The sequence below is a fragment of the Mercenaria mercenaria genome, chromosome 9 (assembly GCF_021730395.1).
Source record: "Mercenaria mercenaria strain notata chromosome 9, MADL_Memer_1, whole genome shotgun sequence".
Lineage (NCBI taxonomy): Eukaryota > Metazoa > Mollusca > Bivalvia > Venerida > Veneridae > Mercenaria > Mercenaria mercenaria.
Window position 1 is genome coordinate 55,598,003 of NC_069369.1, and position 25,445 is coordinate 55,623,447.

The following is a 25,445-nucleotide window of genomic DNA, read 5'->3' on the forward strand; positions in this document are numbered from 1 at the left end:
GATATGTACTATGTGGTTACATCTAGAGATCTGCGTCGACATATGAATCGTGGGTTTCAGTCTGGAGGATTTCACTGACGTAAAACTGGGACTTTTTAAGTTCGAAGGAAATAAAAACTTATTATAAAATCGGTTATATATTATTTGCCATTACACTATTTACAGGCTGGGATGGAAAGAAGCTATGTTGATAAATATAGTTTATATGATAATTTGATCCTATACGTTGACTAAATAGTATCGTGTATTAGTGCTTTATTAACATAAAATATGAAATACACACATAATTAATTAACTAATTTTATTGCAACACAAAGAATAAATACAACAATCAGGTTAAATTACTGCAAAATATATTGAGGACCGGCCTCCTATTAGAGTTGTTAAACACATAAAATGGAATGGGCAAAGAATATCACATTCACTGTTAAATTGGTTTAAGAAAACTCGCACATGTGACTATAATGTGGTCAAAGGCTACTCAAATTTAAACGAACTATGCTAGATTTAACTAAAGTACGAACCACTTATTGCTGAGGTTATCTATTATGCACCTTTGTGCTACATTATAAGACCACAGTATAGTCCTATACTAGTATGCCGTGAATAGCAGTTATTTTACATGTACTTTCATACCTCATTGGTTGTCTATTGTATCTGAAAGCATTTACGTCATGAGTCATGTTTGAGTTTATAATATTATGCAATAATGATTATCTTATATATAGCATATAAACTGTAGCATAATTATAATACATAACCTTAACACCTTCAAAAATCATATTTAATCTAAACAAATACGTTGTAAATAAAAATAAAATAAACGAAGTTCAGTGTGTGTACAATGTTCAAACACTATTGATAAAAATCACTGTAGTACAATAAGAAAACAACGCTAATTTTGAAATAAATTAATAACAAGTTATTTTCTTATTGTGCAAGCAACAACTTACAAAGCAACATACTTGCGAATAATATCATACGATCAAGCAGATAAAAAATATTCCGTTTAGTCCGACCTGTGCATTACAGATTAGCTTATTACTTGTAAATTACACTTATTAATAAAAACCTCTGCATTTTTTTAATTGCTCTAATTTTGAAAATGCTTATGATTGAACGAATATGTTTTTTTGCAATAGTAGAAGTTTACAAATCCTGAATTCAGGACTTTGGTCAATGAAATGATTTTATTTCATTTCCGTTACATTTTGACAATTAATGATAAATCATGGAATAAAAAACTAACAATTGAGAAGTTAACAAAAACTGCTTAGACGATGAATAATACTTAGTATCGGAATAACAAAGCTTATGTTTTATAGGGAATGTACATTTTTTGTATAAACGACAGGATTTAAATCGTATTTATCAATAATGCTGAATTGGCATCATTTCTGTAAGTTACAATTCGCGTTTATTTTTGAATTAAATAATTCTTACAAACAACTTTACTTTGTAATCGTATGCTAGTTTGGAATGTATTCTGTAAAGCACTTTTGACTGTATGTATATACATGATAAAATGCATTATAAATGTGGTATGATAACAAAAACAATTGCAATAATGATAATACAAATATAAACGTTTTGTATTAAAAATAAACTAACCTTTTTAAAAAACACAAGTCATGAACTGTATAACTATCTATTTATCAGCAGTTTATATTCAAACACAATTTCAAACCTTTAATCAATGAAGTTTAAGAAATGTGTTATTTTTTCTACAATTTCTTCATTCAGTTACTCTACTGGAGTCAGCGTTGACTCTTCTCTACATGTTGCAGATAAACCTTCTCCTGATCCTTGCAAGGTTTCACCATTGTCCAATAAAGCTTGAGGACTAGGAGAGAGAACTGCTTTATCGATGGTTTCTTCTGGAAAACCCTGTTCGCGTGTATCTTCTTTATCAAGTTCTTGGATAGAAGAAGTTTGTTTTTCTGTTTCCTCTGGAACAGAGTGAACTTGCTGTTCAACAGAGATGTTTTGGGAATCGCTGTCAGCTTTTGGTTGTACTAATATATGACTTTCTTTATTATTTTGTATCGGGGGTATAGGGTCACTACCTATTTCATTCTCAGTCACAGGAGAGATGTCATTCTTGGAGTCTGTCGTCGGAGGTTCTTTGTGATCACCATCTAAACTCGAAGGGGTCTTTGCTTCCAGATCTTCCGAAGATGTCATATCACTTGACTTGGGCTTTGCTTCGTGTTGTTCAAAGTCGGATAAATTTGACGTTTCACCAACTGTTATGTTGATTATATCATTATCTGCATCAATATGAGTACTCGCCTCTTCTGGTGCACTGAGTTTTGCATAATCATTGACTAGCGATTTATTGTCATTACACACTTCTTCCTCACAAGAACTCCCTGGATGAGAGGAAGCTGGATTTACGCAGTTAGATGTGCTCGGGCTAAATGTTACTGGATGGGAACTACTCCCCATGTCATTAAAAGACCTATCTTCATATAAATTTGACGGTACCTGCTCAAGATAGTCACGTGATTCTTTTGATGGGAAAGGTGGAATGGGTGATGATGCGCTGAAATAATGTGGATTCGTAAATATTGGACATTGTTTCATTTTTCTTTATATTAATCACTTATTTAGTGAATCAAATACATATTAATGTATCTATTTATTTTTCAGAATAGATTCAATAATTTTTTTTAAACGCGCGTCAAGACATTAGTATCCCACTACCATTGCAATTATATATGATTTCCTTGATCAAGGCTAAATTTAGTTTAAAATTATACATAATGTTCAAATGTTATATATATTTTCCCAGAGTGAATATATATCATCCTGTAAAGCGGATTCTTTACATACTGTCCGCTGACAAAACTGAAAACCATTTTATAAAATGTAGGACGTACTAATGCCTTTTATAAAGTGACTCTAATCATCTTTGAAATGAAAATATTGTTTGTATGACATAACGTAGTTTCTTATCGAACTTGCGTATTTGTTCATAAGAGTATGTTAAGAGAAAACAATCCGAAATTACAGTCAAAGAAATGTGCATGCTGTATACAATATTTAAATGACACTTTTAGTAAATCAAAGAATATGAGTTTTCTGATTATTTGATTGACATAAATATACGAAATATATGAAAGCAAAACAGAAGATGATGTAAATTGAAAAAGAAGAAGCCATATCTAAAGAGGCACACATATATAATGTTCCAACATGATTGTTTGAAAAAATAGAAATTTACGGTTATGAATGAATATCAAAATATATAAAAACTACAAAAATAAAAAGTAAGACAAAAAGGCCCACAGTCGCTCACCTTACCTTCTTTAGTTTGGTGGCCCCTACATGTAAAAGGAGCTTTTCCAAATTGAAAGAGTTATAGTATAAAAAATGCTACGGACCACTATAAGGAACCAAGTAGAGCCATTAAACAAACCTGATAAGGTCCCTACAGAGATACTACGTTTTCAAGTTTGGTGAAAATTCATCAAGTGATTGATGAGGAGAGGTTGTTGAAATGTTGACTTTTCTTCTTTTAGCTATGGTGGCAGCTAAGAATTTTCAAACAGAATCTTAAGTGAAGACGTTATATAAATGTTTCAGGTTGCATTTGGTGTAATTCTAGCCAGCTGCTTCTTCAGAGGAGATGATGTTGAAAGAAACACGATGATGATAGACGCCACCCACAAGATAATGGATACCGGACCATCATCCATTACGAGCAGCTCACCCTGATCCTTTGGTTCACGTTAGCTAAAAAGAACTTAATGGGTTGTAATCACACTTACAGTTAGAATGAAATGTTAACGCCCGTTACAAATCTGAAAAGCATTGACATCTAAAGATAACATTGATTTTTTTTAAATCACGAAATGAAAAAAAGTGAAAATGTCCATATCAGCAGTACTAAACCATTAAACATAGGGTTATGTCACCAACTTATGTGGCAATATTACAATATTAAATATCAACACAGAAAGAAAAACGTTGATTTCTAGTTTGTAAAAGAAAGGTTTTCTTTTTATTTCCATTTCTTTTTATTTCCATTTCTTTTTTATTTCAGATAAGATTCCAGAATGTTCTCCAAGGCTATGTTAGGTTTCGCAGAATATCCCTATGTAATGTGGTTTTGCATTGTGTATGAAACGTATTGTAAAAGGTTGAAATGTCGTTTGTGAAAGTTTGTTTGAGGCAATAAAGCATTCAGTGGTGAAGTGAAGAAAAGCACTTAAACAACTGACACACAAATTTAAAGCACATCGTGAGTTACTATACAGTCTTAAAGACAATGTACTACTTTAGAGCCTTTAAAAGTCAAAGTTTTAGCGTAAAATCGTTCTTAACTATCATATGAATTAAACATATAATGGTGTAAAATATTAATTTGAGAAGTAGCCATTACGCAACATTTGTTTAGTTATTTTATGTTGTGAATACACTAAACTTACTATCTCCGAATAAAATATATGTTCTGTTTCTTTATATCAATACAGTTTATCACGTTTAGCACTGAGGTGACGATATGTTTGTATCAAATACAAAATTTAAATGCAATATGCAATATAAATATACGAAAATAAGTGATAAAATGTTCTCATCTGTCATTAACAATTTTAAACCTAACAAAATACAATTTTTAACAAGTGTTGAAAAGATATTTGAATAACAATAAGGTGAAACACTCTCACGTGTCTTACATTACTGAATGTCGAAGTTTGACTTTATATGAATGCAAGTCAAAAGCATGTTTAGATTTTCTTTGTAAATTAACTGGAAAATAACCAAACGTCTCTGTTACTTAATTCTAGCCAAAAGATGTCTTAAAGGCTTAGCTACCAATAAAAATAAACTGGAAATAATACCATTTTTATTCCAAAATATTGTAAACTCCTTCACTCCTTGTATAAGTATTTACACACTGATAAAATAGACAATAAATCACATGACAATGGTGTATATATATATATATATATATATATATATATATATATATATATATATACATATATATATATACATATTGCAAGCAAAACAAAAAAAGCAACAAAAGTAAAAGTTTACAAAAGAATGAAGGTATATCAATATTTGGTAATAAATCTTTAGGGACGGCATTATTAAACTATTTATGGAATTGCTAAAAGCACAGCAATAACAAGGCATCTACGTCTAATATCCATCGACAAAAAGTATCACACAGCACTTGCTTCTAGCAGTGGAAAGAGCATTGCTACATGTTACAGGCCGTGGGAAAAGAAAAGGTAAGGTGACATTCAACTCGACAAGCCTCGACTTTTCCCACTTTTATCATACCGCAGTTGATCTTCTCGATAAATGTCCAATAACAAAAGCATAAAATTTAGAGAAGACTATAAGGGTTTCCTCCCTTGCTTTGCTATTATACATATTTTCAGCGTAACATGCTTTAGAGGCTACCTGCATTAAGCAGCAATTTGCAATAAGCGATTAGCCAGCTAATTTTACAAAATGCCACGTTTCTCTAACCTTCACCTGATTAAAGCAGCCATCTGCCTTAAGAAGACGCACTGTGTCACACCCTTAACTGACTGATTAATACACGTCAATAAATTGTTCGTAAGTAACAAATGTTACTCTTATAGCTTAAAACTACGTCTTCAAATACATTAGGTCAATGATTCAAATAAAACTCGTACTAAAATATAATACTAGAAGTGGAAAACTTAAAACAAAAACTAAATACAAATATCACAGATAGAAAATGTCACAGCATAAAATAAAAACAGTACAAAAGTTGCGGTTGATAAAAAGAAGCTGGCAATAGAAAGGTTGAGCTTTGGGAAAAGTCTAATCCTACCAATCATCAACGTTGTCTTTGTGAGAAACCTTGTTGTTCCTGAAATATACATATTGGCTTGTATTACTTTTTACATATTTTTATTACATAACTGATATAATATATTAACATATGAATAGCAGAGTAAAATCTCAATGTGTATATGATTATTTTTTTCAATAAAAAATCTGAAAAGACTTTTGTAGTTCACTGAATTTATACTACTATTAAAACAGCCAAAATCCGTAGAAAGGCATGAGTGAATTTAAGATATTTTTTACAACAATGTCATATTCATTAGCATAATTTTACATAATTCCTACATGTATGTAAAATATTTGTCCATACAAAAATCAATTTCTTTCTAAATTACAGTGAGTTTTTGCATAGAAATGTTTTCGTAGTGAGTACGGATGCTGTTGTTTCTTTCTGGTTGTACAACATCATCATAGTCCTAACGGATAGGTTTCACCAATATATCCCGAGTGATACAGTGACTTTTGCAGATATTAATACAGGAAACAAACACGTGTTAACGTTATCACAGCATAAAATAAGTATTCAGCTAAATGAATGACTATGCCAATACATGTTTCATTTTGTTTTAGTTATGCATTATCGGACATTAACTTCGCAATGGAACGCGCATATATCACAAGGTGTCTTAAAAGCACGTGCTCTCATATCAATGAACACTTAATGTCTAATTTATCACCACTCAATGATCAACCTTTGGAAGTGAAAAAAGCTATTTGGCAAAGCTGTTTCAACAGCACAACAGATCTAAATTTCCCTTCTTTCGAATATCAAATATATTGTAGTTATAAGACATGCATTATGGGGCATGTCGAAGTCACGCGAGATTATGACCTCGCAGCCGAGCAAACTCGTTTTGTATCTTGATCACCAACAGACCATTTGGCTTCTGCAGACATTAATATACAAAACAAACATGTCGCATCGCTATTTTTGCATAAAAAAACACATAAGAAACATTAAATGTATCGTTTTTATACTTGGGTGAGATCTTTACGATTCCGGTACAATGTTTTTTTTTAGTTGAATCAGATGCTTTTTACTTCTATTTATAATTACAGATATTGTTGCATATCGTTCAAAGAATCGGTAAACAGGGGAAGTAAGAGAGGGTCGGGGCGGCTCTGTATGTGATGATGGTATCAAGGTATGTAGGTAATGTAGCAAACCATTGTATGGATTTGACTGTAACTTTTCTGCTACAAGGAGACTTTTATGGAAAAGGACACGTATAAACAAGATATCTTTTGCGCAAAAACAAATGATTCGGCCCTGGTAATGTATTTGAAAAAAAAACAACAACACGTGAAGTGCCTTGTTTACACACGAATGTTCTCCCGTCAACAACATGCCCAGATCAATTTCATGCGCTCCCGTCGACGATATGCCCAGATCAATTTCATACAAGAATAACTGTTGACTTTCTAGCATAACAATTGTGCCGATATCGTCGTTTACAGAGAGTGTAAATGACAATTACAGTAGGTTTTCATGCTAGAATATGCGAAGAAGATCACATTCTGTTAACAACTCTTATATACAGTAAAACGCATACATAATCATTTTATAACGCATGATTAAAACATTAAAAAAGAAATTACTACATTGTAGTTGCCGACAGATTATTCTTTTAAAATAGCTTTTAACTTATTTTATGCTAGAATAGCGTTAACACATATTTGTTTCTTATTAAATCATTTGTAGAATCCACCGAGATACGTTTCCGTCGTCGCCATGACGGGCTTAAGTATTCTGTAAATTTTATGATGCAAAAAAGCTTTATCCCTACACATTGAAATATCCTGTCACTTATATAACAGTCTATCACATATAATGTCCAAAATGAAATGAAAGAAAAAACGTTTTGTGTTAATGAAGACTGAAATTTCTGAATAATAACCTGTCAAAATCGGTCTTTAAAGATAAATTCGTATTTTGAAAAATCAAAACGTTCCACTCAAAACCCTTGAAGTTCTTTTGAACGCCATATGACATGGACGGAATGGTTTAATGTTTAAAGGAGGAATGCCATATGACATGGACGGAAAGGTCTAATGTTTAAAGGAAAATGAAGGAAAGAGCTTGTTAGGGAAAAACGTGGATCTAAAAAGTTATCATTATCAACAGGAAAGTCACTTATTTAAAAGCGCGCGAAACTATTGTACCTTGTGATTTATAAACAGTTACATTAGTTTCGCACTGAGCCCTCGATACGCCCTGAGAAACTAAGAAGCATTTCAGGTATTGGCCTTTTCAGACAGTGTCACGTTGACACCGCTACATACTCTAGATACTACCAGAAGTGTCCGTGATCTAGGCTTTCGAAATCATATATTTATGAACCCCTTAACTATCTTAAAGTTTACGTCTTTAAATAATTGATTTGAAACAAACCTCATCCAAAACTTTGCCTTTGAAGGCATATCTTGTGACCTGAAATTAAATTAGGAAAATATTTCAGTTAAAACTAGTACTAAAGAGTATCATTTTTATAGGAATATATGCTGCATTAGATATAATATACTTTAATAATTTCACGGATATGTTGTTTAACAATATGTTAACATGATAAACTCTTTACTGAATTCTTTATAATGGTTTCAAAACATTCAGAATCATGGTTTCAGTATTCAAATAAATATATTCTCGAAGGTTAGTTATAAATGATAGACCTTTCTTGGAACGTGAATTCTAAATAAACTTGTACTAACACATATTAATTAAGCCAAAGAGCTAAACCACTATGATTAAATAAATACAATTCCAACCAAACCTTTACCTGATACTGGCGATTTAAGACGTTTGAACTCTGATTAAAGGAATTAAACTGAAAATAACATTAATTTACGCCCAGTGTTGTATGACACCATATAATTATCACAAACAAAGGTACCATAGACACATAATACGCCCGTCGAGAGCATGTCAGAAGAAAAGTTTTTGCTACAGAACTGCACATATGATTCAAATATCATGACAGTACTTTCAAAAACACGAAAACAAAGGCTATCGTGTACAACGATGGATGCTGCCCGAAGTGCATATTTGTCAGTGGATGTATAGCTAAGAATTTTAGTCATAGTAAGTCTCAAGTCTAGATACCCTTCGTAGGTCAAGGCATAGGCGAGTTTTGAGAAAAAGTTGAAAGATCTCCATGTATGAAGAAGAAATGCTCGAGACAAAATTGTCATTCTTGTATCTGATCTTTGACCTCTAAATGTGCCTTGACCTTAGACCTAGCGACATGGTGCATGACACTCTGTCTCAATATGGTGAACAATTTTGTTACATCAAAATCCCTCCATGCATGAAGAAGAGATGCTCCGGACAAATTGTCAACACTGATGTATAGCAATCATAATTATATCCATTGCTGATGACAGTTACTGGATAGTGTAAAACAAAAAATGCAGGGATACCATTGCTGAAATTTGGCCAAAACAATGCTTTTTCAATATATCAAAGGAGAGACACCATTTGACTAACCGAAAGTGACTCTATAACATCGTTTATTCGAAAAAAACTTAGAATTATGCCTAGTCGTCGTAATACGAGCAGCATAAATGATGCCAGTAATCTGTCATATTCCATTATTCACTGTGAAACAGAGGCGCGACTAGATAATAGATGGGTTTCGATTTAAAGTAATTATAAAATGATAATACAAAATAAGCAAAAATATAAGGACTGCAACTGATAGTTGGCAAATTGTGAAAATAAGACCGGTACACTTTTTTATAAGTGTGTCCATGTGATTCAAAACAGTTAAATCTACACCGGTTACCGTAGCAAGTGTCATCAAAAGTGCGATTTTTCCGTAGAAGCCAAATTTGACGGACAAAACTAGCTTAATTATAGAACTTCGCACTAGATTCCCCCCTCAACGTTCTGTAAATGTATTTGTACAGTAGCCCAAATGAATACGTAATATACATCAAAGATACTTAATAATACATGTTTTCCCTCTCATACAGGAGTTGTAAATCGACAATTGGTTTGACTTGATAAAAAGACAATTAAGACGGTTGAATCGCGTGATTTTTAATTTTAATATCTTCGTATTTTATTCAACATAATTCGAGTTTCATGAACAGAGAATGCACATCAATGGGTTTATGCGAGTGATTAATGCGAGTAATGAAGTTGTGACAACACAAAATGAATATCATCGAGGAAATGTCAATTGAGGAGGAACAAACGTACTTTTACTTTTACAACTTTTTGGGCCAACTTTTTTACACCAAAGAGACAATGAAACCACCATAGCTGAAACTAAGCCAATAAAAGACTTCAAGTTTTTTTGTGTTTTTTTTTCTTACAAAGGATATTTGCAAAATAAAACAACTTACACAGGTTCTTGACCTAACCCTGCATTAGGGTTCTTTTCACCGTTTGCTGAAGGAGGTGGAGGTGTGTCCGAGTCTAATAGACCATCATCTGCCCTGTCCATTTGTCTGAAATATTTGGCTAGCTTCACAGAAAAGATAACAGATGGCATGAAGAAGAAAATGACCCATCCTAGTGAAAACCAGAATCCATTCTGTAAAAACAAATGAAAACAAATGAAATACCTAGCTACCTAAATTTTACCAGACGAGCGTGTATATTATGGAAAATATGATAAATGTCTCGTAAAAAAGATACACCAAAACACCTAATTACCACCTAAACTATTCATTGCAATTTGGAAATTACGATACATGAGACAAATCAATCTAGCTTAAATTTCATAACAGAATCTTTTAGAATTTTTGTATCCATCTTCTAAGCAAAATCCATTTAATTTCTTACAGCTTACGTAAATTCATTTGAGAACACTCACGAAGCAATCCATAAGATTATAGCAAAATGTGTACACAAGCAGGGAATTGTAAATGTTCCAAACAGGCTCACATGATCCCATCTGGTTTTTGACCTGAAAAAAAAATCAAACAATGGAACCATTATAATGATATTTCCTTTCGAATTATCTGAAGAACGTGAAAATTAATTGTTTGAGCCATTATCACCTTGAAAATTTATTACTTTATATTAATTTGAGCCGTGCCATGAGAAAATCAACACAGTGGCTTTGCGACCAGCATGGATCCAGACCAGCCTGCGCATCCGCGCAGTCTGGTCAGGATCCATGCTGTTCGCTTTTAAAGCCTACTGCAATTAGAGAACCCGTTAGCGAACAGCATGGATCCTGACCAGAATGCGTGGATGCGCAGGCTGGTCTGGATCCATGCGTGTCGCAAACCCACTATGTTGGTTTTCTCATGGCACGGCTCTTTTAATTATCTTAAAACGGTCGTATCACATGAACATTTAACCAGGTTCCAACTAAAGCTTCTGTTGAGGTGGGTTGGGAGAATATTTTACAACGTACTTAATGTGCATCAAGCTAGAATTCAATCTTTCCAAGGAACTGGAGATTCACAGAAAGGGGGAGTGATTTTGAAAAAAAAAACGTGATTTTTTTATCATTCTTTAAAGCAGCTCGTAACGTTGCTAGAGACAGGCGAGAAGTATCAATTCATGCAAATTCCAGTCATGTGTGTACTGGGGACATTAAAATTATCTCGTGAATTCTGCAAAACCTCAAGAACTTACCGCATCATCTGTGAATGCTACATACGAATCTATTATGCCAAGCAGACGATTGGCGTAGGTATTCAAAATCTGAAAAAAAGATTTCAATACACATGTAGAAAAAATATGAATACATCAGATCTTGTACGTGTCTGATAGAATCGAACCGGAAATGTTCTATCGTAAACTGTCACAATTTCTAGTTATAATAGTGTTAGTATTATTATTTATATCGCAACTACCTTGACCTTTGTACACTACTTTCAGCTTCTCTGATTTGAGAAGAAAAGGGACATAATTATACAAAATTTAAATAGCCTCAGGAGTTATCTCCTGTGAACAAAACACAGGTAGTGCCGATGGAAAATATCCAGCTCTCGGATGACTGTTTTTATCGTAACGCTTTGATTATCCTCTAGCAGGATCTTTCCATCTACATTGCATCAATGCAAGTATATCAATACCTACCGATCTCAATACGTCACTTCCGTTATTTTGAATATAATCATCCGCAGTTTGAAGTCCATAGTCTAAATTGTCCACCATAGTCTGTAATTAAACAATGGAAACATTATATTTATGTGTATTGCTTCTCTTCAGTGTGCATTGCTTCTGCTTCTCTTTAAAAATACCGTTAAATGATAACATATCTATGTATTTCATCCTCTACGAAAGCAACGAAGTAACATTGGAAAATGTCTTGTGCATTAACAACTGACTCGCGTTCTAAATGATTCTGATCAATTAAGAGAAAAATATATGAGCCGCACCATGAGAAAACCAACATAGTGCGTTTGCGACCAGCATGGATCCAGACCAGCCTGCGCATCAAAGCCTATTGAAATTAGAGAAACCATTAGCGAACAGCATGGATTCTGACCAGACTGCGCGGATGCGCAGGCTGGTCTGGATCCATGCTGGTCGCAAACGCACTATGTTGGTTTTCTCATGATGCGGCTCATATAGCTTTTTCATTAAATGTGGATCATACTTCAAATGATGTTTCCGTTTATCAACAGCAGCTGTTCAGTATGTATAAACCGGTAATTGATTTTATATAATATATCTAATAAACATAATGTACGACATATACAACTGAAACTCGATATCTTTAATTCGCTTATCTCAAAATTCCAGCTATCTCGAAAATTTTTAAGTCCCATCCCGAGACAAGTGCACAAATATCGTTTTTAGGTCGAATTTTGGTTATCTCGAAGTGAAATGGTCGATCCCTTAGAATTCGAAAAGCCGTGTTTCAACTATACATAAGTTAGGCGGGAGCACCTACCGGGATATTAGAAACAACAGCGTCCATTTCAGCTACAGATGTATTCAAGGCCGTCTGGAAAAAAAAGTCATGATTAAATATATCAACATAAAATGCCAACGTTTCAGTATTCATGTATCTTGCTGTGTGATTTCCGAAGATTTTTGTTTTGTTAATTACATAGAAACTTTGTAAATCAAATGCGATATAGTTTTTGACGCAACCACATAGAGTATTGCATGCATATCTTTTTTTAGCTCACCTGTCACGTAGTGACAAGGTAAGCTTTAAATTTGTGATCGCCCTTCGTCCGTCGTCGTCTGTCCACAATTTCTTGTGAACACGATAGACCATATTTTGCAATCAATTTTAATCAAACTTGCACACAACTTGTATTGGCATAATATCTCAATTCCTTTCGAAAACTGGCCAGATCCCATCATGGGTTCCAGAGTTATGGCCCCTTAAGGGCCAAAATTTGCTATTTTTGGCTTGTGAACACGATAGAGACCACATTTTGCAATTGATTTTAATTAAACTTAAATATAACTTGTATTGGCATAATATCTCGGTTTCTATCGAAAACTGGTCAGATCCCGTTATGGGTTCCAGAGTTATGGCCCCTTAAAGGGCCAAAATTTGCTATTTCTGGCGTGTGAACAAGATAGAGACCACATTTTGCAACTGATGATTATAAAACATGCACACAACTTGTATTGGCATAATATCTCGGTTCCTTTCGAAAACTGGCCAGATCCCATCATGGGTTCCAGAGTAATGGCCCCTTAAAGGCCCAAAAATTGCTATTTTGGTTTTTGCAGTCATATAGAGGCTTAATTTATGGTTTGATTTGATACAAACTTGCAAAGAATGTTTTTCTTGACAATCTATAGGCCAAGATTGAAACTAGGTCATGTGGGGTCAAAAACTAGTTCACCAGGTCAAATCAAAGGAAAAGCTCATTAACACTCTAGAGGCCATGTTTATAACCCTATCTTCTTGAAACTTGGTCAGAGTGTTTATCTTGATGATTCCTATGTCATATTCAAAACTGGGTCATATGGGTCAAAAACTAGGTCACCAGGTCAAATCAAAGGAAAAGCTTGTTAACACTCTTGAGGCCACATTTATGACCATATCTTCATGAAACTTGGTAAGATTGTTTTTCTTGATGATTCCTTTGCCAAATTCGAAACTGGGTCAAAAACTAGGTCACCACTCAAAGAAACAGCTTGTTAACACCGTAGAGTCCACATTTATGATCCTGTCTTCATGAAATTTGGTCAATAAGTTTATCTTGATGATTCCAAGGCCAAGTTTAACAGGTGAGCGATATAGGGTCATCATGACCATCTTGTTTCATTTTGTAGACGCACGGTAAAGTTGACCGTGATAAATAATAACTTATTTTTACTATGTTTTAAAAGTATAATTCAATGTCTTCATTTCTATTTTTTTTTAAAACTTTTGTAATAAAGATGTCATATGATATCAAAGAGATGTTTATTCTTACCACATTACTTTCAACATAGGCATACTCTTCCGCCTCAATTGCTCGCAATTTATTTGCTTCAGCTTTGATACCAGCCTGTAAGAAATTTATGCTATGATTATACCAGTATATACTCTTTATATCTAGAGCCACATTATCCCTTATCATGCTGGACACGATTGATTCTGCCTTTGCGACCAGCAGTCTTCGCCATTCAGTCAGTATCATTTTGGTAACCACCCCTTTTAACAGTTAATGGTACTGTCCAATTTAAAAGATGTTCATTACGGAAATTTCGCAGGGTAAGGGTTATAGGCATTTCGCTTATACAATCTAGTCATATATACATGTTCTAAATACTAGAACTAAATGTTCTAAATAAGAAATTCTTCTTATGCATGTTTTAAGTAATTTTTAATACTTCGTATTTCACAGTATATATGTACAGTTGAAACCCGATATCTGGAACTCGCTTATCTCAAATTTCTGGCTACCTCGAAAACATTTTTAAGTCACGTCCAGAAAACACATTCACAAAATGTCATTTCATGTCGAATTTCGGATATCTTGAAGTAAAATGCACGATCCTTTGGAATTCGAGATATCGAGTTGCACAAATAAGATGATGTTTATGCACGTACGTTGCAACCTGTTTGTACATGAATTTCTTGCAATATTTCACTTGTTCTGTGACTGAGTAGCTTTAATATGCAACATACCTTTGCTGTCGCTTCACCTATTAGATCGGCATAAGCATCCAAATCATCAGCTAGGCTGCTCAAATTTACAATAGTTATATTTGAATCCAGCTGAAACAAAGAATCATTTAGTTTTCTTCTGCAACTGATATTCGAGTTAGGGATCCTGTGTCCATACAAAATGTAAAGATGAAAGGCTACATATGTAAAGCTGGAACATCGATATTAACTAGTACACCGTGTACAGTTCTTTTTCAAAACAGAACTACACAAACACACTTTCATAAACCAACGCAAAGATATGTCAGTCAATATTACAGTTTTAAGCGTTCAAGTGCTGATCTAAATCGAACATGCTTCTTACCTACAGACTGCTAGTTGATTGTAACACTCTTTCTCCTTTCTTCTTTTTTTTGGAAATGATATAAATACGAAGCACTTCCCCATTTAAGTTTGATATTACTCTCTTGACAGTGAATGCGTAGTAATATTGTTCAATTCAATATATTTTATTTGTTTTGGGTTTAACGCCGTTTTTCAAAAGTATTTCAGTTATGTAACGGCGGGCAGTTAACCATATCAGTGTTCCTTGATTCTGTACCAGTACAAACCTGTTATCCGCAAGTAACTGCCAACTTCCCCACATGATTCATCAGAGGTGGCGGACCAATGATTTCAGACACAATGTTTTTTATCAAATCGTCAAGGAGAACATATGCCTCGCCCTGGGATCGAACTCGCGACCCCGCGATCCGTAGACCTACGCTCTCCCTACTGAGCTAAACGGACGGGCTCTCAATTCAAAAGAACACAGTTACTCATTACCACAAATTTAAAAGGCAAATGTATAGCAAAATCGATATCTTTAATAAATGCACAATCTTACAATAATTTGTACATGTACCTCAGTATAGAAGTCCGTAAAACTGATATTCACTGCGTCTTTTAGGTCACTTAATTGTGTCTGAAGACTGGATGAGTAAATTTTCACTGACGAAAGGTTGACGTTGATTGCATCGACTTCAGCCTGTACATCTAGTGTCTGTCAATATATGTATGAATTGAAAGAATTTAATTAAATTACCAAATTTATTGCCATTTCCATAATAAATCGTTTCAAACACTGTAGTGTCAAACAGACAGTGTACCTAAGTAGCATAAGCACAAATCATTTGATGACATAAAACTTTTTTAAAAAGTGACAAAACCTTAGTCAATGATTAATGTTTGCGAGAATTCAAAGAATAGAAATATAATAGCCACGTTTACCTTGGAGTAATTTAGCATATCTGCCAAGTCGAATCTGTTGTCTAGTTTGAATGCAGTGAATGCACCCTGTCCGTCTTTGCAATTCCTGTAATAATTAGAGTTAAAAGGTAGGCAAAGAGATTTGTGAAATTTGTTATGGCCGATTTCTTTTCCTTTTTAAAAAAGACTGCACTGTGAATAACAAGAAACCATTTTAGATAATTTAAAATCAAAACATGATACGTAAAACTGGGGATTTAAAAATGTCCTTGAATAAAATTCACTGCGCAACTTTCTTCCCGGAAATGATATATTCAGAAAACAAATGACAAGAACTATTGTTTAAATGATATTCAAGGGACAAAAACATATAAATGTCGCTTTCATGGGTTAGGTTATTATATACATGGATAATTATTATATAACATATATTTCCTGATAGAAACTGAATAGTATATTAAGTATATAAATTACTTTAATGCGTCTGTGACTGTCAGAGGTATTGTGTCGTTACCAAGTACAATATCTGCAAAGAAATATTTGCCCTCTCCAACTTGCTGGTCGTTGTAAATTGTCAGATACTGAAAAAATATTATTACAAAAGTTATGATTTCAATATATGAAAAAGAACTGTACACGGTGTACTAGTTAATATCGGTGTTCCAGCTTTACATATGTAGCCTTTCATCTTTATATTTTGTATGGACACACGATCCCTAACTCGAATATCAGTTGCATACATATAGCGAATTCCTTCCAACAGTAATACGCTTCTCCAAAAGTAAAATGAGAACAGCTGACAGAACTGTATCAATGGGCTAAATGATATACCTCATAATAAAGACTTAGCTACAAACAAATGCGAACAGTTTACAGAAATTTATCGACGAACTAAATTATATACCACGTTTGCAGACCAAGATCAGCCTGCGTACAGGCTGATCATGGTCAGCACTGTTCGTCGTTCAGTCAGTATCTTTTTTGGTAAGTACCCCTTTTATAGAAATTTAGCATGGTAAGAGTTAAAACTGTATTATGATATAAGTGATGATTTTGCTGTCCTAGTAGAAAATACAAGTTACACCACTATTGCGTCTTCAAATTTCGGAAGTATACTGCTTATTTTATGTATATATATTATCTTACCCTTTCCAATTCCTCTAGGTCTGTCACTGGTTCACAAAAGACTTTGTGGATTGGAGCTCCAGGTATAAAGGTCAAGAATGTCAGCAACATCAAAAAGGCCGAAAATATGAAGATCAAAGCCGCAGAGCTAGTAAATAGAGAAACTTTATTGCGAAAATCAACATATTATATCAAATAAACTTCCCGTCGGCGTAACAGTCCCCTCAAGCTGACAACAGTGCATAAAATGGATTAAAAAGTTTGGTTATACTGGTTACAAAATGTACCATAAGCTGTAAGAGTCGTTGAAAAACTGATAATCTGTAAGACATTGACCTGTATAAGCTCTACGTTCCGTTTCCATTTATTTTTGTAATGGGGGTTGTGGGTGTCCTACCACAGTTGGTGGTTCAAAATGCTTCGTACAGGCCCCGTGCCCAGTTTGGGGATTCTGTGCGAGTTTTCTTCTCACCCCCAGTGTTTTTCGTATGCTTCTGTTTGAACTGTTTAACATTATTTTGTAGTTCAGTTATTTTTCAGAATCTGTATGTATAATTCTTTAAATAAGTGTTAAAGACTGAAATTCGTTTAAATAAGAGTTTCACTTCGATAAATATAGGAGAAAGATTTTATCAGAAAAAGCAATATTTCTGACGCAAAGACCTTTCTAAACAATGTATAGATTTATATACTCACTAGATATAACAACATGCACTTTTGGTGATTTAGCCTTATAAAATTTCATAAAACGTCATACGCCACCTAAAAACCCTGAATATTGCAGATGTGGCAATACATTTGGAACAGAGACAATTTTATCAGAAGTGATAATTCCATTTCATTTTAAAGCGTCTTTTTTATGTATAAGAATCTTCCGCAAAAAGGATGTGTAAGCAAGTGCTGGGTCACTTTAAATACAATATACTAGTAAATGGTAAATCTATGTTAACAACAGCTGAAAACGGTTAGTATCTCAACCAAGGTAGATATTTTCTTTTCACAAAATGTTTACTTATCAAATTAGCCTTTTTAGAAAAAAAATCTGTATAACATTCCAAGCAGTTCCTACACAGCAAAGACTTATATACAAGCTCTACAGTGCAAAACCCTGTGTACAACATTTTATGCTGTGTTAGCTCTGGAGAGATTGCTTTGAACTTAAAACTGAGATAAATTCAAACTAGGTTAGTGATTTGAGACAATGAGATTCATTGCACATATGCCACGGACACGACCCTCTACATCAGAGGTAGTATTTGCAATTCATTTATTCAAATTGTTTCTTTAAAGCCATAAGAATATAATAAAAATAAACTTACACCATAAGCATTATTCCACCGCAGTTTGAAATACACCCTCGCTGATCTGGTGGTGTGCTTGTACTCGTTCCAAAGATTCCGAAAAGCAGTCCAATTGTGTCGAATACAATAACCAGCAAGCATATAGAAGCCAGACCTACTCCTCCATACCATCTTAAAAATTAAACGCATTATTTATATTTTCGTAAATTAATACCTGAGCATTTTTTAAATAATACCATTAAATCAGCTTGAAGTAAAGGAACAACTTGCAGATATCTCAAAAATAAGTACATGGACTTAATTAATATAGTTCGTCCTTCGACTGCGATGATGACCATCTCATCTCTGCGAAGCATGTCGCGTTGGTTTGTTGTTGTGTGTGCGTAGGTGGCGTAGGTGGCTGACTAATCCTATTCGTGCATGAAATACGCGACCGCACTCCGGACAAGATGGGCCAGTTGGTACAGTGACTGATGCTACCCTAGATTTTCGTTGATGCCTTTTCTGTTTAGCTTGACTGACACGGTGATTTTCATATCTGGCTCCCTGCTTGATTTTTGAGCGCCTTAAGGATTTGTTCTCAGCAAGCTCCTCCCAATTGTCTGGATTCTTCTTGTTTTCGACCGCTTAGTGGGAATCCTAGCAAGTCGCGGTAAACTGACCGAGGTGTGTTGAGACAGGCAATGTTTAGGACACCTTTTCTAGTCCCTTCCCCATTCTCCGGAGGTGAGTAGTGCGGTCCTAAAGAGGGCTGCTCAGTCACCCAAGGTGCTGCCGGGAGCTACTGCTGTCTTGGTCAGTGAGCTGACGACCAATATCTTGGGCCGCCTGTGTGGAGGGTCATGACTACAGCTTCCAATGTATCCTCACCTGCTGCTTTGTCATTTTCCAATTGCCACAGGACTTGTGAGTGTGTGGTGCTGTGTAGGTGCTTGCGTGTAGAGAGAGTATGACTTGCGCTGATGACTTTGTTTAAAGTGAAGGTGGACTGCGCGTAACCAACCTCACTCTCTCGTCTAGGTTCAACTGGATCCAGTGGCAAGACATGGTCAAGACGGCTGGAGTTGAAACTAGATGCAGAAGTTGCCGGAGTCTAGACAGAGTTTGACATAGAGAACCGCCTACGGGACTTCACTCCGATATTTCTGTCAGGGTTGTTTCCCTTAGCCTAGTCATCCACAAGGCAGTGGAGCTATTTCACCCATAGCACCTTTAGGGGCAGATCACCTCCAAGTCCTCCGTAGTCTAGCCTGGGGCCGTAAGGTGCCCAGTTGATCCGTGTCGCGGGCGAAGACGCACTACGATAGGGCTTGTTGCGGAGAGGCTATGTACTGGCGCGGGAGAGACTTACAAATACTGCTCCCCACTACAGGAAACCTGCATGCCAGCGGTGAGAGCTGAAAAGCGAGAAGTGACAAGCCCAACCCACCAACCCCACTAACACACTAGGCGCATCACGCAACTATTAGACACACACAGACTTATACCTAACCATATAATATCGGGTAATGAGAAGTTTTATTAAAATACGCATGATAGAAGTCTCTTGTTCGTGAAAATATCATTAAAAAGTGATTTTTAAACTACTCCCATATTGAAAACTGTCTTGAGGTCTAAACTTTTTAAATCAATCTACTATACTAGTAGCAAAAGAACTGAGCACATGACCCTATCTTTCTCTGTTGGCTGATTGTAGTAAGAATATCATACAGGTACTGATGATAAACTTGAACAGGTGATAAAGTCGACCACCTTCAAATTATTCAATTGCAATTGGTTTTTTATATAACTGAACATGCCGTCTAGTAGCAACCACTTACAACACCAACTGGTGTAAACAAAAACAAAATTGGTAAATATTCTGTATAAATAAATGACTTACATTTGTCCGTTTAAAAAATATTTACCCAAAAATACTGGGGAAGAGGATGGTTTTTGGCGCACTGTCAATACATGAAGGCCTGACATTGGGTCACTTTTCATTACTTGATCGGGAATGACTGTTGCATCATTTTTAGGACGGTTTCAATATAATACTATGGAGATTTTTTTAAATGACAAAGTGGTCGAATTTATCATCAGTCGACGTTCGTACAGTCCCCCTTTTACATACTCCTTTCAGGGCCTCACTTCTTGTGAGTCTGCTTGCTAAACATAAATTTAAATTATGTAATTATTAACCAACCATTGATAACAATTTGCAGAAATAAAAAAGTTACAGGTAAAAAACCCCATTTTCTGTCCGAGTTTATCATCAGTACCAGTAATGCTTTGAAAAGAAAATCAGGTTTAAATCGGATTTAACATTACTGGAAAAAATGACACGAAGGCATAAAATGATATTATAAATCAAAATAATGCCTCATTTTTTTTTTCCATACCTGTATTTGTCATATGTCTCTAACATCTCTTTGTAGTCCTTTATATCAAGTATCAGCTTATCAAGGTCAATAGTAGCATTCTCCCCGCTTATCTGAAAAACAACAAATCATATACAGTTTCAGTTCTCTAAAGTGATCTTATGTCAGTACTCAAGTAAACCGACTCAAGCCGATAAATGATAACACAAATGGTATGTAAAAATATTTTTATCTTTTTGCACGAATAGGTTATCACACGTTGTATGTCTTATGTGCTAAAATCAAGTCTGTGCTATGTAGAAATATCCCACCTACCTGACAAACAATAAAACATTATATAATTCACCATTTTTTAATGTGACCATGTATTATGTCAGTACTTTAGTAACATGATTCCAGCTAAAATAATTATTTGAGCTGCGCCATGAGAAAACCAACATAGTGCGTTTGCGACCAGCATGGATCCAGACCTGCCTGCGCATCCAGCGCAGTCTGGCCAGGATCCATGCTGTTCGCTTTCAAAGCCTATTGCAATTAGAGAAACCGTTAGCGAACAGCATGGATCCTGACCAGACTGCGCGAAGGCGCAGGCTGGTCTGGATCCATGCTGGTCACAAAGCCACTATGTTGATTTTCTCATAGCGCAGCTCATTTTAATCACTGTATAGTATGACAATTCTATTACTTTAGATTTTTATCTAGAACGTTCGACTTTTTCGTTGGCAAGACTCAAATAAAGAGTAAATACATTGTATGTAATTTAAGCGAACGTATAACTTCTTTTTTATCACTGTGTTAGTACAGGTAAGCTGCTTATAAAATGCAATCTATGAAATACCTTTGTTCCGTTCATGTTGATACCTTGGTACTGTTACCTTGATCGACCGCCGTATGCAACGTAAATACTGCTTTGCTAAACGGCGTTGAAACAAAACGGATCTGTATTGCCGCCAGTAACCATGCATATTGTTACAAATGTAAAAACATACCCGATTATTAACATCCGAGATTTGATCAACAATATCCTCCAAATCGTCACTTAGATCTGATATAGTCGTCTTTAAGTCTGCAAAAAAAGTATTTTGAATATTCTTTTGAAAAGTCTAGAAGAAATACAGCAAAAATGTGTAAATCCTGTTAATAAACGGCGGCGACATTAATATACTGAAACTGATCAAGTTTCGTCGTATATTCCATGTATTGTCAATACTGCTTTAAGCAGCGAAGGGGGCGCCACAGTCTGACTGCTTGAGACAGTAGGCTGTTTAAGACAAGTTGAAATTAGAACAAAAGTCAATTTGGAATGTTAGCCGACTGGTTTCTGTTTAACACGGGTGGTCGCTCAGGCAAATTGAAATGTATATACCTGTATATTCAGAAGTACAACAGTGTGTAATAGCGCATTAGGTCACTGTTGAAAAGTTTGGACAAAGTGAAATGTTTATACAAGTTATCCTAACGGGCAGACAAAAATACTTGCTGTAGCTTATCTAAGCAAAATGCGCATGCGTAAGAAAGGGCAAATTGTCGTGAAGTTGTGAAGAATACTAACCTTCTCGTGTCGTGTTAGAATCACGGACTACTCTGTCTGGTATATCATCAACTTCTGCTTCTCCCTATAATGTATTAAGGAAAAAATGTCTAACACTTTGAAAACGCGTATCTTTTCTGATAGGCTTTTGCTTCTATGTACAACTTTATGAATTACTTACTAATATAATTACTGCATATTTCGTTTATGCAATTAATTAGTGTCGTCACGTTACAGCTGCAATCTTGAAGGATATCACATTTTGAGACGATAAAGTTTGTCTTGAAATTAACCTTGCGAGATATTCTCTCCCTTTGGTCCTATCAATTACATTCTTGCGTGACGTGATCCTTTCTTCTGTTTAACGAATGATAAAATCAATAAGAAGAGCCTTTGGAAACATGGAACACAACCAAGTAAAATACAAATGTAAGACTCGGCTTGATCGAGTCTGTTCATGAGGGTTACACAGAAAACTATTAATACAGTCATGTATTCAATTCCATACACAGATGAAAAAGATATGAGCCGCGCCATGAAAAAACCAACATAGTGGCTTTGCGACCAGCATGGGTCCAGACCAGCCTGCGCATCCGTGCAGTCCGGTCAGGACCCATGTTGTTCGCTAACGGTTTCTCTATTTGCAATAGGCTTTGAAAGCAAACAGCATGGATCCATGCTGGTCGCAAAGCCGCTATGTTGGTTTTCACATGGCGCGGCTCATATGTTTTTGTTCATAAACAAAAAAGATAATAATATTACAATAATTTATAACACATTTTACTATTTTTGTGAGAGATACTTATACATCACATCGTCACCCACTGGAAGCGTTGAGGTTAACTCACATTAATAATCTCCTCTGTTAGATTAGTTCCTTTTGCGTCGTCCATACTTGTTCGGGCGTCGCTCAAATCTGGAAACTAAAATTTAATTGATCCGTAAGCGTCTCTGAAGATAAAATGTTTCGAAATAGTAGAATAATACTTGCGGTGCTCCAAAGATTTTTTGATATCAAACGTCTGGCACATGTTTGCCTGTGCAACATGGCAATGCCTTGTAATAGTCTAGTTTGTGGTCTGATCCTCTTGAACTTAAGTTTGACGGTAGAACAAAGGAAGTTACAAGTACTTAATGTTGTAACAGTATGCTTCAAATACAGATAACTCGCCAGTAGCGGATCACTATCTACACTTTTAGCATGTAGTGAAGAATGTTTAGATTTTCATGATATCTAAACTTACTAACACTTTGAAGTATTGCTCGCATTCATATAAATGTTTGATTAATTTGCATCGATTTTTTATGTCTGAAGTTATGGAGAAATATTTAAACCTGTCCGATTCACCAATAGGCGGGCACTTTTGCCAATAGGGGATCGCCTAATTTATCATATTTTCTATCCATTTAAGAGTAGATTTTTTTTTTGACAAAACATGACTGTGGTATTAGAAATAAACATTTCAAGGCAGAATATAATAAGAATCAGTACGTTTACATTTCAAACAGGAGTTACTAGGTAAAAGATATAGCGCTAGTTTTCAGTTATAATTCTATGCATAAATAGCACCAACTATATTTAAAACTAAAATCAAAATACTGATGCACAGAACCTTATTCATTTACCTAAATTTGCAAGTTCAAACCATTACAAAATCAAATCAAGTATTGATATCTATTTTAAGCAAAATAAACAACCTTTTGCTAATCCCTGAAATGGGTGATCCTCTATTGGTTTAATGGCCGTCCCTGCTTGATGGCACTTATTTTTATCAAAGTCAATCAAACATTCAAAGTCACATTATTCCTATGAAAGTGCGTGTTTCACTCTTCAAAATGGTACCAGATTTGTGTGGTTTTATCTAAGAAACTGCGAGGTATGCTCAAAAATATTCTACTTTGAAGAATTCGAGAGTGCTAAAATCCAAGTCAGGAAACATGGGTTGCAAGGGTTATCTACTCATGAACTCAAAGTCATTAGATTAGATCCATCTTCTTTTGTCTAAGAATTGCTAATTCATAAGTCTATATAACTGCATACTTAAATATTGTATACTCTCCTACGTTTAAGGGAGATTAACGTTTTATTTTCAAATGATCCGCTATTGGCGTGTTGACTGTATTTTATACACGTTGTGTGCTTTTCATGTCATTATCGCTATTGTTTTCTTTATTTTTTTATAAATACAGTTGCATATAATACGTTCTAATATAATTAACATTATAAACTGCTTTGAAACAAATTGTTAGATAAATATACAGTTCTGCAAAAAAACAACAAATAAATATAATTTTTACCATATCAAACTTGTATGTAAAAGAAAACAAATTCTTCAATATCAGATTTAACATGTATGTTAAAAGGCTGATTATTTGAACTAATTCGGACAACGAACTTTTCTAAACAATCGAGCTTCGTGAGAAGGTCTTAACAATAAACTTCAAGTTTTATAACACTTACTGCACTTGTGTCTATGTCCGGTGAAGATCCATTGTAATCCGGTCTTCCTACGGCAGGACAGTTTGCACCACAAGTTGTAAATACAGCATCAAGGGTGTTAGTGACGTCCGTCAGTGCAGTCTGAAGGTCGGTGACCGCTGTCTCCATAGCTGTTTTGTTCGACTCAATCGCTGACAGCGCTGCATCTGCATTGTCTAAACCTGAATCGTATAAAAATATAAAGTTCTGACATATGTATATAATTTGAAATTGTATCATTAATGTATATCAATTTTTATGAAGTCTATGATATTTCATATTAATAAGATATCACATGTAACTGTAACCATGGTACCAAATAAACGTAAATGCTCAATAGAACAAGAAACACCATGTGATAATGCCATGTCTATTGATTTATACATTAATCAAAGGCCTGAAAGACCTGAGTCGGCTAATGATTGATGTACTGACAGTATAGTCTACCAGTTTCAGTTTGTTTTTAGTTTTTTTTTCTTAAAATTTCATAACACAGCTCGATATTTACCCAAAATATTATATCCGGATACGATTACA

The 25,445-nt window shown here is 34.8% G+C and overlaps 1 protein-coding gene across 2 annotated transcripts in view; it reads right to left on the reverse strand.

Moving 5' to 3' along the window:
• Positions 1-287: 287 nt before the first annotated feature.
• The window catches only part of LOC123547154 (prominin-1-like), a 48,435-nt gene continuing 23,277 nt past the window's right edge, over positions 288-25,445 (reverse strand). The window contains exons 8-28 of one of the 2 annotated variants that reach the window (XM_053551444.1): positions 24,891-25,090; positions 23,278-23,352; positions 22,451-22,514; positions 21,888-21,964; positions 20,920-21,011; positions 18,557-18,709; positions 17,259-17,385; positions 16,587-16,693; positions 16,134-16,218; positions 15,769-15,906; positions 14,886-14,975; positions 14,188-14,262; positions 12,696-12,749; positions 11,876-11,956; positions 11,429-11,497; positions 10,656-10,748; positions 10,183-10,373; positions 8,228-8,266; positions 5,819-5,857; positions 3,774-3,806; positions 2,409-2,545 (exon numbers count right to left, since the gene is read on the reverse strand). In XM_053551444.1, the coding sequence (XP_053407419.1) occupies position 3,806; positions 5,819-5,857; positions 8,228-8,266; positions 10,183-10,373; positions 10,656-10,748; positions 11,429-11,497; positions 11,876-11,956; positions 12,696-12,749; positions 14,188-14,262; positions 14,886-14,975; positions 15,769-15,906; positions 16,134-16,218; positions 16,587-16,693; positions 17,259-17,385; positions 18,557-18,709; positions 20,920-21,011; positions 21,888-21,964; positions 22,451-22,514; positions 23,278-23,352; positions 24,891-25,090 (1,850 nt within the window). In that variant the 3' untranslated portion in view covers positions 2,409-2,545; positions 3,774-3,805. Of the gene's footprint in view, positions 2,546-3,773; positions 3,807-5,818; positions 5,858-8,227; positions 8,267-10,182; positions 10,374-10,655; positions 10,749-11,428; positions 11,498-11,875; positions 11,957-12,695; positions 12,750-14,187; positions 14,263-14,885; positions 14,976-15,768; positions 15,907-16,133; positions 16,219-16,586; positions 16,694-17,258; positions 17,386-18,556; positions 18,710-20,919; positions 21,012-21,887; positions 21,965-22,450; positions 22,515-23,277; positions 23,353-24,890; positions 25,091-25,445 lie in introns of both variants that reach the window. The other variant, XM_053551443.1, reaches the window with a different exon arrangement.